At 38.5% G+C, this 15,628-nt stretch overlaps 1 protein-coding gene across 1 annotated transcript in view; it reads right to left on the bottom strand.

Moving 5' to 3' along the window:
* MGAT4D (MGAT4 family member D) overlaps positions 1 to 15,628 on the bottom strand; it is a 37,129-nt gene that overhangs the window by 13,685 nt on the left and 7,816 nt on the right. The window contains exons 2-7 of the mRNA XM_054824290.1: positions 11,979 to 12,140; positions 8,576 to 8,716; positions 6,502 to 6,635; positions 4,296 to 4,342; positions 2,857 to 2,970; positions 1,482 to 1,557 (exon numbers count right to left, since the gene is read on the bottom strand). Coding sequence (XP_054680265.1) covers positions 1,482 to 1,557; positions 2,857 to 2,970; positions 4,296 to 4,342; positions 6,502 to 6,635; positions 8,576 to 8,716; positions 11,979 to 12,140 — 674 coding nt within the window. The remainder of the gene's footprint in view (positions 1 to 1,481; positions 1,558 to 2,856; positions 2,971 to 4,295; positions 4,343 to 6,501; positions 6,636 to 8,575; positions 8,717 to 11,978; positions 12,141 to 15,628) is intronic.

Below are 15,628 nucleotides of genomic sequence, written 5' to 3'. Positions count from 1 at the left end.
CCCTCAGATTTCTGAGGCAAATCTTTGCATCAGGCTGAGGAAAGGGATTTTTAGGTTATTTGCTTTCCTTCAGTATAAGGCTTCCAAATGGAGGTAGATGATAACTATCTTTATGGCAGCATGTCTTCCTTCTTTTCAGCTGTACTCTATGGAGAATTTTCTGGGCCAACCAGCATCTGTGCTAGAGAAGCAGCTGCAGGCTGGACACACACATGAAGAAGTGGATATACTAGATAAGGATATGAGGAAAGCATAGCTCCTTTCTAAGAAAATTCTGAATGCAGCCATAACTATCACCAGACCATCACAATCCAGGCTTTGCTCTGAATGATGCAGTTCAGTCCTTATATTAATGTCCCAGATGAGAAAACACATATTCTCAAATTTCTTTAAAAGCGCAAATACATAAGTCATTTCCATGCAAACATGAATGCTTGGAGAACTTTATAACAGAAAGGGACATTAAGCGTCTGGCATTATGCTTAACATTTGCTTTCACCGTGTTTCCCATGCCTCAGTGCTCTAGTGCACTTCGTAAACTTGGCTAGAGTTCTTAAAATATATATATGAAAGTCACAGGAAAATTCTCCAGTAAACCTAAAGTGTTCAGTAGACAACACTTCTCTTTGTCCACCTGTCTCCTGAGCGCCTATGCCAAATTTGAGAACAGAGAGTAGACTCTTGAGTAGCCCAGCTCAAAGGCATTTGTGTTAAATGCTGACAAGAATGGTATGAGATGCCTGCTCCTGCGGTCTTCTCTTCTGCTTCTGGGAATCTTGTGATGTACTTACGCGACACAGAGTCCGGGGCCTGTTCAAGCAGGAGAAGACCCAGGAAAACTTTAAGAACTAAGCAAAATGCTGTTCCAAACTCTTTTTAAAACTGTTGACATTCGTGAGCTACGTGAAATTTTATAGGTCTGTTTCATTATTGAACAGTCATGATAAATTTTGGGAATCTCTGGTGGTGATTGCCATCTTTATGGAGTGCAAATTAGCACAAATCTAGAATGATGGCTAAACCTAAGTCTAACACTCTAAATCCTCTGGAGAATTTAGGATCTGTACCAACCTGCAGTTCAACCTTGTCTCCAGTATCACTGTCTGTAAGGGTTTTTTGGTTCACTGTGACATGAGCTATAACCTGGACCTCCCACCACTATTCTGCCTTGCTGCACCAAATGAAAACACATCAAACTTTTGACTTTAACCTAATCAAATACAGGTTTCATGCTTCAGTTACCTTGTTATTCAACCTCAAAAATGACAGGAAGGTACAGATGGGTTTAATCAAATAGCACCTGGCTGCAACAGGTATATAAATACAGAAATATTCGGATGCTTGTAAAGAGCACAGGCAAAATACACAGAGAATGACAATAGATTGCTGTTTTTATTGAGGCCTTTGAAACAAATTAAAATTGCCAAAGCTAATAATCAGTATAGATGTATTGCAGCTACTTAATGATAACGTGAACATACCTGTAAATAAAATGTTCCCTTATGTTGGGCATATAGCATTAAAAAGCTATAATCCAAATTCTGTTTAGTTCTCCACCTAAACATAAGCAGCAAATTCTGATAAGCTTTTTTGGGGGGTTGCAAGGGTTATTTCTCTAATAAAAGCACTTCTAATGCTCTGCAGTTTTTTCCTCTACAGTAAAATTGTAAGGTTGAGTATTCTAACTCATTGTTAAGTGAATAAAAATTCCTCTATAATCAGTGTAAACATTTGTAAATAATTTGATTTTCCTATAAAAGTTAATGTTAACTAAGCAAAAATTTTTAATCTGTATCAATGCAGCCTGAAACAAAATGTCTAAGAAGTATATTCATGTCAAATGACTTAAAGATTCTATTCATTATATTATAAACAGTAGAGATCAACACACAATGATTATTTGAAGATCTAAAATTAAGTGCTTTTACTGATGAGCAGCACAGAAAACAGGTCAATAAACTACTTCTTCCGGTTTAAATGTAAACACAGACTTTTTTCTACAAAGCACAGTCTTTTATTTTACAAGAGGATGAAGCTGATGTTTGATAATCAATGCTAAAAGACCAGAGAACCATTTATCTGTATTGAATTAACATAAAAGTGTATCTGATTCAAATCTAATCAAATCTGAAACTTAAGTATAAGTATGTAAACTCGTCTATGCTCTGAAAGATAGTTGGTTTATCTATAAACCAATATACATGCATACATACACTTGCTGATTTCCTTCAACCTAAACTCTCAGTACGGCAGCTCTCTTGCTGCATTGTTGGGGTAGCTTCTGATAAATTAGTTCTTGTTATCAAAAGAAAATCACTTACAATTAAGTAATTTTGTTAGGTTGTAGTCTCTGTCTCGGTGAATTTGTGGCACACGAGTGAATGAAATCACCGGTTAGGATATATTATTAACAGTAGCATAAAAAGTCCATGATCACCAAAAGTTAGACCATTAATTAAACCCACAGTAGCTGTTACTAGTTAGCTAAGGGGCCGCATGGGGTTTCTTTTGTGTCTTCACAGAGCCTCTTCCTTATCTGTCATGTAAAACATTTTCATATATATATATGACCATACCATCTAGCCTGTCACCCCTTGGCATTATCCATCTGGTTTAAAACCTGTGGCATGCCTAGAGTCAAGACCCAAAGGAGAAGCCTTGGCTCTCACCCTGAAGCTGATGTGCAGCATAGCTTTTCTCAAGATCCCCTTGTGTAATAAGTTTTTAAAAAGTACACTTGAGGTCCATTAGGTCTGAAATACAAAAACATTATCAGCTCAAATGACGCTGACTTTTGCAGCATTTTCCACTTCATACTCTTAGCAGAAGTTCTTAGGTTTTATAAAGCTATCTTACCTTACTCTGTCCTCCGAATCCCCAAATGTTTTCTTCAGGTTGGAAAGATCTGGATAATAAGAAGCAGGTGGAGAAATAACCTCTAGGACTCCAGACTGGATTTCTTGGGGGAAACTGTGAAGAGAAGCTTAGTGAGACCCCGTTCCTCAAAAAGACTTTTGAGGGCAACCACAGACAGCAGCTCCCCAGAGTTAGGTCTGTTCTTCCATAAGTGGAATTCACAACTCCAGCAAAGAAACTAAGTCACATAGAATGCAAATTAGGAACCAAGAAGGGGTCTTTGACAACCATCAGAACAGGCAGGACTGTAACTCATCAAAGTCACAGAAAACACTGAAGTGTGTCTCAGAAATCCTGCCCCTCCTGCATCTATAGATGTTTACTCGCAATCCTGAGATGGCTGCCAAAACGCAGCAGTAATTCACAACCAAATCCACTACACACAACTATTGTGTTGTGTTGACCTACACACAACTATTCCCCTTGCATGAGAGCACCTAGCTTCCTTACGCTTGCTCTAATTCTAATTCTACAGTCTAGCCAAAATGATACTGGCCTGGAGTGGTACAGGGTGTCTAGGTCTAGTTTCTGCTCCAAGGATTACATTTTCCATTTTCAAAGTCACCGAAAAAATGTGTAATCAACTTTGGGGATCAAGTCTCCCTTTTCCTCCAGAATACTTGAAAACCCCTCTATTCTTCAGTTTTTAATAGATGTTCTCAGAACTGAGTTCCCCATTTTCTATAATTAATGAAAAAACACTAACATTAAAAATTAAGTGCATCACAAGCTGCTCTAAGGTTTTTAACATGCACACAATGCTGTAAACATCTACGGGAAAGAAAGATGATAGCAAGCAAAACTGCAGTGGGAACCAAGCCTTCATTTGATAGCTCTTACATTAATTTGGCACAGCAAAGGATACCCATCTCATGTTTCCCATCATATAATAGTATTTAACATTATAAATATAGTCCAATTGCTGTCCAAATTCCATTGCCTTCGTGAAACAGAGGCAAACGAGGAAACAAAGCCACCCAGAAACCACGACAGACAGCAGACTACATTGCAGGGCTGTGAAGTCAGTGGGGACCTAATACACGTAGTCTCAGGTACCTTGAATTGCATCATTAATTTCATGGGAAAAAGACTTCAGTTCAAGTAAATATTTATCAAAGGCTTAAGCTGAGACCTCGCCTGATTAGTTAAAGCATTATTTATGAAATAAGAAAAGGAAAATAAACTGATATCCATCTTTCTGTTCTCAATTTCACAGTGTGTTACGATACACATATTAAGAGCACGCCTTTCCCTCATTTCTTAGCAGTTCCATTTCAGTACGGTAGAGTTGTAATTTATTGCTGAAATGCTCCAGTTCTTTCCATAAAAGCTCAAAACATGTTTACTAGCTGTTTGGTGTTACACTTTATAGGACTTACCTGGTTTTAACACTTTCTGCAACGCTGTTAACATATTCTGCATTCACCTGAAGAAAAGAGGGGGAGTTTCATTTCAAGTCACCCATTTTTGTATTAAGCAACATTTTGCAGGGAATATTTACATGCAAACACTTCATTTTTAGTCTCTAATTCTTTTCATTCCAAACAAAAGCAATATGTTATAACAGCATTTCTACTAAAGGACGGTATGAGGTTTTCAAGGCAACTGAACTTTCAATGTAATTGAAAGTAGAACTGAACGATCTTTAGCAATGGTTTCTGCATTTTGGGTTTTTTCACTGCTCCGGCAGGAGGCCAAGCCATTTTCTGCACAAAATTCTGTTCCACTTTCAGCTTTCAGTTATGCTAGAAAAGCAGAGTCCTGTAACTGTCAGTAAAAACAGCCGTCTCAGGTTAATCATCCAAAAATCACAAGAGAGGCCTGAGGCTGTTGAGAAAAGTCACCTAAGCGAAATCTTCTAAAGCTAGCAATACTTAAAATTTTTATTTAAAGTTTCTTCCTAATATAACAAACTTATGGCTCTTAGTCTGGAAATTTTGAGGACATACTTCTTCATTATTGCTGTTCCATAAAAATAACAGTTTTAGCGTGGAAAACATCTGTTAATGACATTAAACAGTGCTAAGTTTTATGGATGTGATTTCCAAAGCGATAACTCTCTTAGCAGTTCAGATTTTTCTTTTAAATCCACCAATAATTGTTACCAGCTATAGCTTAAATTTTGTAATATGTAAAAAAGATGTGATTTGTGGTAAAAAAAAATACCAACAACTTTCCGGCTCACTTTCAGTCAGTAAGTTACTCTGAGTTAACCCATGATGTAAACATCTAACTTGATCTGCTGAAGCTTTCTGGGGAAAAAGGAAGGTGTAGATTTGTGATCAGCAAACAAACCTGCCCTCCTCTCATAATTACGTGTTCTTATCACTTCTCCTATCAGCATGATCAACCTGCGTGCCTGAGAACTGGAAGGTGCCAGCACGTGGCTTTGGGGACAGGAGGAAGGGGAGAGACTGGCTCTCACAACAATTACAATTTAATCCTAAATTAGCTGAAATGGACTGCTACTACAACCCAAGCTACTCTTTGTTGAAAGTGCCACTTTAGGACTGTCCACCGGGGGAAACTGTACTACTCACAAATTAACCCTTAAAAACTCCAAGACGTCTCTGAAGCCCTGTAAGAGAAGGTTTTGCTGAATGGCAGCAAGGCAAAGCTCATCACTGCCAGGGCTCTTCAGGGGGAAATACGCAACTGTAAAATAAGTTCAGCTCCTGAAAAGTAAGCTCAAGAGGAACTACAACCAGTAAAACTGGGCCTATCTACTTATTGCAGTGATCCAAACAGAGAAGTGAAGTCATGACCTAACTCAGTAAAGTGAACTATGTTCTGTTTGACAGCATGACAGTTGCAAAAGCTGCTGTAAGCGATGATCGAACAAAAAAAGCAAACTGTTAATGGATATGTGTATGAAATTTAATGTTGTTTATGGAAGGACAAAGAAATATGAAGAATAAATATTAAGTGCAATTGAATAATTGCACAGTCTTCTTACCTGCAAGTAACTTTCACCAATTCCCTTTGGTAGCCTTTTTCCAATGTAATCAAGACATTTTGGAATGAGAAAAAAATAATTTACCCGTAAGACTTTACCTTGAGCACTGTTTACTTTCCTAAACACGGAACGTTCATGTCTGAACAGTTTTCTTTTTCACAAGAAATGGCAATATGCATGCAGAGGGCAAGGCTCCAGCATGCCAAGGTACTTTGCAAGATATATGATGTCAAAATGGCAGATAAATAATCTGTACTTTTGTTAGACTAAGTTTACTTTTTCCAGGTTCTGTGGAACTTTTCTGTGGAAGATTTACTTTCCATTCTTGGAGTACTTTACTTTCAGAGATAAATAATGAGTTCTTATGGTTTTACTTGAAAATCTGACTGCAACAGCTCTGTTTGTAAATGTAATAAGACTTTTTCCCCTTCAGTCATCTGAGTTATGGGGGTTTTTTCCACATATGAAGAATGAGGCACTAATTGCTCACCATCTCCTCCAGCCCTGAAGAAATTCCTCCCAAAGGCCTGGCTGAAGCATTTTGCAGCATCTCCTATGCCATGACACTAAGATACAAATTTCTATATTGCCTTTTTATCAGCATACCGCACCTTTCCACGCAAACTTACCTCTGCTACAAAGATGATTATTACGCAGTCATTCTTTTGTTCTTCAGGAAGTTCGTATAACAGGGAATGCAGCGTACTAATCAGATAATGTTGTTTTTCCCTTTTCACAGTAGGAATACCCATCACCAGTGAGACTGCAAAGAAAGAAGTCCACAAGCCACATAATTTCACCTCAGGTAAAGGGAAACTGAAATTACATTTTAATTTTGATTTGATGTGACCATGAGAACACCTGAATGGGACTGTCGTGTTAGAAAATAATTATAACCATGAATATTCGCTGGTTTACTTGGTGACTGCGATAGTATTTGCCTTACTACATGGAAGAGGAGATACCTCCACCTAAGTTTAGGTTAGAGACCTGTGTCTGTGTTAATAGCTGTGTAGACCGGATATACTTGAGAACCTGGAGATAGTACTACCTCTGGCAAACATGTAGGTTATCTGCTACTTAGTTTCAAAAGTGGGTATTGCAAAATTAGCGCTAGCTCTTGGTATGGAATCAGAGATCTTGGTAGTAAGAGTTAAACCAACACTGCTTAACCAGCAAGTTCTCACAGGAGGCGAGTGCTGTGTAACTCAAAAAAAAAAAAAAAAACCAAACCAAAAAAAAAGTCTCAGTGGTGTAATTGATAGGAATCCATGGCTTTGATATTATCAATAAGAAGAAGAAAGGAACTTACATGCTATTGTTATTAAGAAAGGAACTGAAATCGCCTCTGGCAAAGACTCCACTAGTAGCAAACCTGTGCTATATTACATCATTAGATTGTAAGCAGGTTGTAAGCAGGATGTCTTTATTCATTGGTATGGGCATTACCTAAATCAGTGACCTAATACAGCTCAGTAAACCTGTGGAATTCTTAGTCCTTGCAGAAGATTCCTATTGACCAAAGCCTCATGAGGCTGGTAAGGAAGCAGCAGACTTTGAAGGAAAGGAGCAGGTGCAGTTAGTGACTTGCTCCAGACTTCATCATCCGTGCCAGCGTCACCTCAAAAATGCTGAAGTTCCAACGTTCCTTCCCAGCACATAACCTGCTCAACCACTGGGGTTTTGTTTGGTTTTACACGCTGAAGGTCAACCTGTACTTGTTAAAGTGCGGTCTTGCTATTGTGATTTTCATGTGCAAATAAATGAAAAATAAACATGGAGCATTCTGGTATTACTTATTACTTTCCTTCCTCCTTTTTTTTTTTTTTTTTTTTTTTCCTTGCTTGTGAATGTACGTGGTTTTCTAAGGGTCTCTGGCAAATCATTTTTGACTGACCCTGACCTATGGGTAACTCCAGTGAGAACTGCATCACTAGATAACACTGCTACAACTACACCTACTAGTGAGAAGACTGTAGGAAGTTATCCATTGTCACGGGCATGGCCAAGTTGGTTCTTTAGCTAAATCAAAAGCGCTGCCAATGTTTCTTTATATAAAATGACCCTAGAAAAAAGTCAAAATTTCAACAAAATACAAAACCCAGCAAAATGGTTGACTAGTTCCTTGTTTGCTTGCTGCTTTTCAATGTTCTTTTTACCTATCACATGACAGTTAGGAGATGATGTAACTTTATAATTTGTATTAGAGTTCATTGGAATTCATTATAATTTGTGCACGTCAGCTGATTTCTCATGTGGATGAAAAAGTTACATTGAAGATTTATTAATATCCTCTAAATGATCACATCACCTTTCCATTTGCTTCTAACTTTAGCAAAACTGAGTGCATTATAAATTTTCCTTTGCTTCCACATTCATGCTAATTTTGTGAGAAAAAAAGGTCAGCTAACGCATCTTAGCCATATGAATATATGGCTAAAACCAAAAATAATATTGTTTTTCAATTATGGCTATTTTTGTTGATATTTGAAGAGGTTTATCAGCATACTTTGGGGTAAAGACTTGAAATTGGGATGCGAGTGGTAAAAGTGCTTTTGCCATCCCCATTAAAATTTTTTCAGTTTGACAACATTATAAAGTTTAGGGAGAAAACCCACTCTGAACTTTGAGTTATGCTTCATTGCCAGAACTTAATATAAAATACAAACATATAGAAAATAAAAGCCAAATTTTATTTCCTACCTCCGGTTCTCTGTTGCCCAAAAATAACATTTGGAAAAATGGCATCTTCGTATTCTCGAAGGTGAGGTAGATAGTAGTACATGTTTGTAAGATGCATGGGCAGTTTTCTGGTGAGGTTTAACGCTTTCCACTTCATATCATCTTAAAGAAACAATAAACCCACATATACAGATAAAATAAAAAGCCAGCAGTGAAGCCTATTATTTCAACTGTTTTCCTCAGCTGAATACTAGCAGATTACCACACACAAGGTTATTCAGTCAGAACTTATCCTCAGAAGTGATTACATGTCATATATATTAGCCTCCTGCAGTATTAAACTGAGAATTGCCCAGTCCAGTCCATCTGTCCGTCCGTCCCCACCCCTGCCAAGCTCCAAGCCTGAACACCCTGGGAATTCTGCCTACATTTCTCCGTGCCTAAACATTGCTGGGTTGAGCCATCTTCAAACACAATAAGTAGTTATTTTAAAAGCAGCAGGGGAAAAAACTGGTTGGTGGTTTGTTGGGGTTTTTTTCTTCCACAGTTGGCAAGGAACTTTTTAAATGAAAAGAAACATAGATTCTGATTAATAACTTACTTAACAAAGTTAAATGCTTTCCCCAAAACGTAACCCAAGGTGGTTTTCAGGGCTCAAACAGAAGTTCTCAGGTTATAAAAAGTCCTATGGCTAAAAGGATAACCAGATCCGGGCCTTTAGAAAATAGTCGAGAAACAAAAGACTGTAGCAGTGAAGAGAAAATTAGGGAGTATTTATGTTTTTCTTTACTAGCTTAAAATAAAGATTAAAATAATTAGAATATTTATTCATGTTTAAATATCTCAAGTATGACTTTATAAAAATAATCCTTTTTTTAAAAAAAAAGTCATGTAAAATCCAGATACCATTAATTTACTAATTTCTCTTCCTTGATAGAAACATTCCTGAATGTTCCAGTGGTGGTAAAAATTCTTTAAAAGAACTTTATTAAAAACATGAACAACTTAATTCTAAAATCTTTACGAATTTTTCTGTACCCTGCTAGCTACTGACAATGTGTATGTATTTTTGTCCTGAAAAAAAACCCCCAAAAATAGAGCTCCTGTGAGTTTATCTAAGGTAATTCATACTTCACTGGGTGCCTCCTCCAAATACTTTATCAGCTGTGCAAAGAGGCTGGTGCTGGGGCACGTTGTGATATCAGAACACACCTCAATTAGTTTTAGCCAACAAAATCATGTTAACAGCCTTCCCAGCTTCAGAGTCAGCAAAGCAACAGAAGGCTTATTGACTTAGATGGAAAGTTAATTTTCCTAAGGAATGCATCTAAGATAACTCCTCAGATTTACTACTGTTCAAAGTTACTTAAAACAGGTCTTAAAAATGACCCTCATCAGCTTTATTCATTCAGCTTAGATCAAGGAAGACAGAGGCTTACTGAATGGGCAATATTCGTTTAAAGTTTTTCAACTTCCAAAAGATATTCCCACTGAATATTAGGACTTGACAGAGATTTCCCACTCTACAGAAAACATTTTTAAAAAAAAAAAGAAAAGAAAAACCCAAACACATATATATGTGTCCAGACATTTCTGTATGAAAGAGACACCCACAACTCCTCCCACTCTGCTTTGCCATTAGATATATCGGAATTTTGCTGCATAGAATTTTTTTTTTTTTAAACCACCTTCGTAACTTTTCGAGGATTTCCATTTTTATTCAGAAGTAGTACCTGTCCAAGGGTCGGGCAAGGGACTTTAGTTTTATTGTGTACAATAAACCTTTTCATTTTTTTGTTGTGCAGTAAAACTTGGTGGCTTGGGAAGCAGAAGAGCAGGTAAAAATAAAAAGAAAACTATTCAGTGATTTTCAGAAACTTCTGCTTGGAATCCTGTGAATTGACAGCTTTAATACTTTCTGATATTCCGCTGGCTCCGATAAGAATGAAAAGCAGAGGGAAGGGGAACATGCAGGCTCCTCTACTGCTATCACGTGCCTTAGGCAGTAACTCTGTCCCCCATATGTGGGGCTACTGGGGGCTGACAACATGGGCTCTGTTCTAAAGCGTGTAAGGCCACAACCCCGCCAACACTCAAGCATTTGTTTATACGCATCTGAACAGTCCCACTGAATTAATATGGAATAAACGGACAAGAGCAGCCAGGGAAGAACAGGATAAGAAACAAAGGTGACTACACAAAGCAGGAATGCACCTTGCTCCTTCTTCCCCTCTAACAGTCCTGCTTAATTCCCTAATTTAATCTGACACCAGCCCGCTGCGCCGAATGCAAATATGGCTTTTTAAAAAGTAGTTTTCAGTAGCATCCAGACTCCTTGAGAAGTTGGGATGTGTTGTGGAACGCCTCCAGCGCAGAGATGCCCCTTCTAGGTTTCCTTCTCTCCCCGGGGAAGGAGCTCTTCCAGTCTGAACAGGGAGGAAGGCAGATCCAGCACTACTACATCGTTTCTTTTAGGGGACAGAAACAAACTGTCTCATTTATTGTATGCAGCTACAGCGTGCAGATAGATGGGGATGTACACCCGTCTGTAAGGCAAGGATCTAATATATTTTTTAAATAAGTAAGAAGTTTAATTAAACAATGGGAAGAAGCCAGATCACTAGAGTAAACTTAATTGTATGTTGGTGTCCCTCTAAAAAAAAAAAAAAAAAAAAAAAAGCAAACAGAGAAACCCCCCCAAAGGTTTTAATTAGCGTCCACATTTCCTTGGGATTATTAACGAACTACTTGCAAGATAAAACTAAATTCTAGAGGGAACATTCTTAGGCTGTATCGAGCCAGCAAGTCCTCATGGGGCTTCTCAACTCCTGGGTTCAGGCCAGCACCCAGCTGTATGTGATCTGCCTGCTGAGATGAGACTGCGCACCCACCACGTGCACCGCGGTGCCTGGGGTCCACTGGCAGGATGGCAGAGTACCCATGGCCAAAACGTCCCCCCCAAAAGTCACTCCACCTGGACAGGAGGGGGACCAGGACTATGGAACATCTGAGGAGGTGTGTACCTGCCTTCCAGGGTAGCCAAGCCCTAATATTTATCAGGGTGTAATGGCATAATAAAAGCTGGTAAAAATAGCTTATTCAGTGCTCTGTAATTGGCAGCAAGAGAGGGATAAGCACTGTAACAAATTCTGTCAGCAATATGTACACCTTTGCCACGCTGACACCACCGCAGTTTATTGTATCCCCCTTTTTTTTTTTTTCCTCTCCTTACTTGTTTAGTTACTAACCAATCCTATATAAAGAGGGGTTACAGGTTACTTCCCCACCCTTTTTTTAAAGTAGAAGCTTCTACCTAATGCTAATATAATCAAATCAATGATTTTTCTCCCCACATCAGTAATAAAGAAACACGAGCACGCAAAACTTCGAAGCATTAACACAGTACATTTTTATACACACAAACCTGTATGATTTCTTGTCGAGTTCATTCTTCTCGCAACTACACGTTTGATTTCATCTAGGGCACTGCTCAATTCATGCGATCTTTTTTTATTTTCCTTTTCAGCATACAGTAGTCTTTGCCGAAGTTCCAGAAGCTGGCTTTGGTACATGTCTAAGTCATTTCCTGCAACGAGAATGTAATTTCTTTTCAAAGAGGGGAATAAAGAGAAAATTTAAGAATAGGAGACAGTCTAGAAGACGTGACCAGAAGTGTGTAAACAATAATAAAATAGGCCACTCAAAGTTTATTCATAGAATGAAGAAATCTGGGAGAGTATTAAGAAGAAGAGTTTTGGGAGCACAGCTGGGTAAAGGCTTGCAATTGAAGACAAGAATAAGAATATGACATCCATAATAAGGAAAAAGTTGGTGAAAGACTACGAGTTGCAGGGGAAGGTGCCACCCAGTAAAGCCAACAGCATTTTTCACTAAGTGACAAATCCTGCTGACCTTTATCGCGTTGAAGAGTGTAATTACATAATGGCTTGCCTTTTGTATAAAACACTATTAAGAGTAAAATACAGATCTTAAGGTATTCGGTCTTCATCTATGAGTTAAAAAGTGCCTGGACTATATTAGGAACTATTAGTAAAGATGGTTATTTGAACTCGTGGATGTATTTAATTAGACAACAACTAAAACTGTGCTCTGGATTGAAGGATACCTTCATAATATGTAGCCCGCCTTTGATGAAATACTCTACAATCATATCGATATTAGAAACACTGTACCCTCAGACATGGTTATCAGACACCTCTGCCGTTCTGCACAGTATTCTCAAATACCGTCAATGTGATGTTTACAAAAGATCCACTTTCCTCAGCAGCAAATACCGTCAGAAGTTCTCATCACAGATGAGATACGAGACTCGTACCTGTCGGTGCCTCCACTGCCTCACTGCCACGTGAATAAAGATTGTTAGGCTTATTAAAATTAATATAAGGCAACACTTCCATAACGTCACTCACTTTGCAATAGGAAGTAAAGAAAGTAGAGGGCAGGAGGGCGCTTCTACCTCATTTAAAAATGTTTTATAATGCGGCTTTTTTATTGTTGGGTTTAGGGGTTTTTTTAGTTAAATACTGTTATTTAGACACTTCTCCCGTTCTATTTGTGGACTGGGCTGAGTCCCATCCTTGGCAGGACTCATTTTGTGGGACCCACCATTGTCTCCCAGCAAAAGTGAATTCCCAGGGATTCTAGCCTGTAAAAGAGACTAAGAGCAAAATGCAAAGGTACTACAAATTTGTGAGGACTTGCAGAGGAATTTCAAACTGGAATTAATTTGCATTTTAGATAAACAGGTTTTTGTATTTGCAGTAAACACAAGTCCTTAATTTAATTAATAAATGTATGACTGGAAGACCCCAAAGTTTAAAACTTCTCGGAAGAAAGTAGCTAGAAAAAAGAAGTAAACATGTGATCAGTATTATTATTATGGGTCTCATTAAAAATTTAAAGTTCGTTTAGTAAAATGCCCATAAAATGAATGCTTCCTAAAATTTTCTAACAGTCTTAAAAATGTTTCAACTTGTAAGAAAGGCGTTCATATCTAGGAGTATTCCGTAGTACGCAGCTGTGAATGTAAATTTAGCGTTGTTGAAGGGAGGGGAAAACTGGATTATTCAGCTGCGTACAACATGAAAGTCCTACTTTACTGAAGTAGGCTCCCCTAAAAAAAAAACCCCTAAAAAATCAGAGAATGAATAAATAAATAAACAGAAGGTCAAATGAAGAAACAGATGGAGAGTCCATCTTTTAACAACTTCAGGGGAAAGGTTAAAATAGATTTCCAATACAAATCTGTCATGAGACATCAGGCCACAGAGCTAGAACCCCAAATGAGCTAAATTATTGGAGCACCCAAGGAAAAAGCCTTTCAGCAACTGCCGTGTAGGAATACACTTTCCTGGTTTATGCTTTTCTTTTGCAGCTGTGTTTCCAATGCCATAATCCAACCTTTAGCTTTTTGCTTTAGAATGTATATAAATAAAAAGGAAACAGAAGGTTTAAACTGATTTAGGTGACTGACAGACATTAATCGTACAGTTTTCATAGCAAGAAAGTGATTCCAAATAGAGCATCAATACGTGGAAACACAGTGGAGATTTATCTTGCAATTCCAAGACAAATTCAGAGGTATAAACTAAAGATACAGTAATGGATGTGCACCTTTAATTCCAGTTGCCTTTATTAGGAGTTAGATAGCATCAAGAGCCAAGAAAAAGTGGAGGTTTTACCACAATCTTACAATAAATACACATTAGCACAGGATGCAACTTAATATACGTTATCACAGGATGCAACTTACTGCTTCTGAAAAGGGAATCAATCCTTTTGTAATGGAGGTGTTTCATAATTAAATGCTGGAAAGTGTTGTTCCATTGACATTTCCAGTGCTGTAACAGCATAAGATTTTGCTAAACCAAACTAAAATTCCCCTCAACAACTAAATTATAGGAGGAATCAGTACAGAAATTGCAGATGTATAACAACATTGGAGTCCCTGTCTTTACAATTGCTGCAGCTATCCAGCGTCAGTGTGACTCAAAACTACCGGTGTCGCTCCCGGGCTGACATTTTGGCAAGCGCCAAGTAATTGTAGTTTTATTTGCTTACTTACAGGTGAGCCTACTAAAATACCATAGATGCCTCTGGCAAATAAAAGGTTGGCTATCACTGAGCACACCCAAAGAAGCTGGCGTTCGTAATTGGCTTTATGTCTTTCTTCAGGGCAGAAGAGGGAAACCACATGTTTGAGTCTTTCGGAACTGAAGCCTCTGTTCGGTTAGTAGAACGAGACTCTTAGCAATTGCTTATCTCATTCGATTTTGACAGCTGGGGAAGCAAGGGTTTGACAAAAGCAATGCAGTATTCACTCACCCTTACCGAAGAATGACTTTGTTATTATAAACGTGTACAGTTTGAAACAGAAGTGAAATGTTCTAAGTGTTATTAGAGCCTATATGTAAATGAGCAATATTAACTGTTAGTAAACCTTTGGCAAAAAACGCGTTGTTTGGAAAGCAGTACTGAACTTTTTGTATTTTGCTGCGCAGTAAGGCACTGCCATGACCAGTATTACTGATATAATTGTAGCAAGCTAAGAAGATAAAATTGGAAGCGTTATGAAGCTAAATACTCTAAATATTTAAATGGTCATTAAGTTTAAATGGGTTTTGGGGGGGTGTGCGTGTGTGGAAAGCGTTGCTCTTTAAGTCTCTAAGGATCTACGCAGAACTAAACCAGCTGCTTGCAACAGCTTGCTTGGGAAGAAGCAGACGTGGCGTTTTCACAAACAGAGCTCGCTCTGGCAAGGAGGGCCAGCAGAAAGGAGCTGCGGCTGTACGGTGAAACACTGCCTGTCCCCAGCCACAGCCTGCCTTGGCAACGCCTTGTTCACCAATGGTTCTATCACCAACGGGGAGCGTCAGGATAAAACCGGAAAATAGGGAGATGAGGACCTATGGCAAAACTACGCAAAGTAAATGAAGGCAAAGGCTGCTTTTCCCCTTGGCGAGCTGAAGGGGAATCGCTCTGCTGGGCTAAGGAAACCCCACCAGGAAATTTCCACGGGGTTACGCTGGCTACAAGCCAGGGGACAAAAAAACC

Source organism: Grus americana, chromosome 4 (genome assembly GCF_028858705.1).
Source record: "Grus americana isolate bGruAme1 chromosome 4, bGruAme1.mat, whole genome shotgun sequence".
Taxonomy (NCBI): domain Eukaryota; kingdom Metazoa; phylum Chordata; class Aves; order Gruiformes; family Gruidae; genus Grus; species Grus americana.
This window is presented reverse-complemented; position numbering and strand designations above follow the sequence as displayed.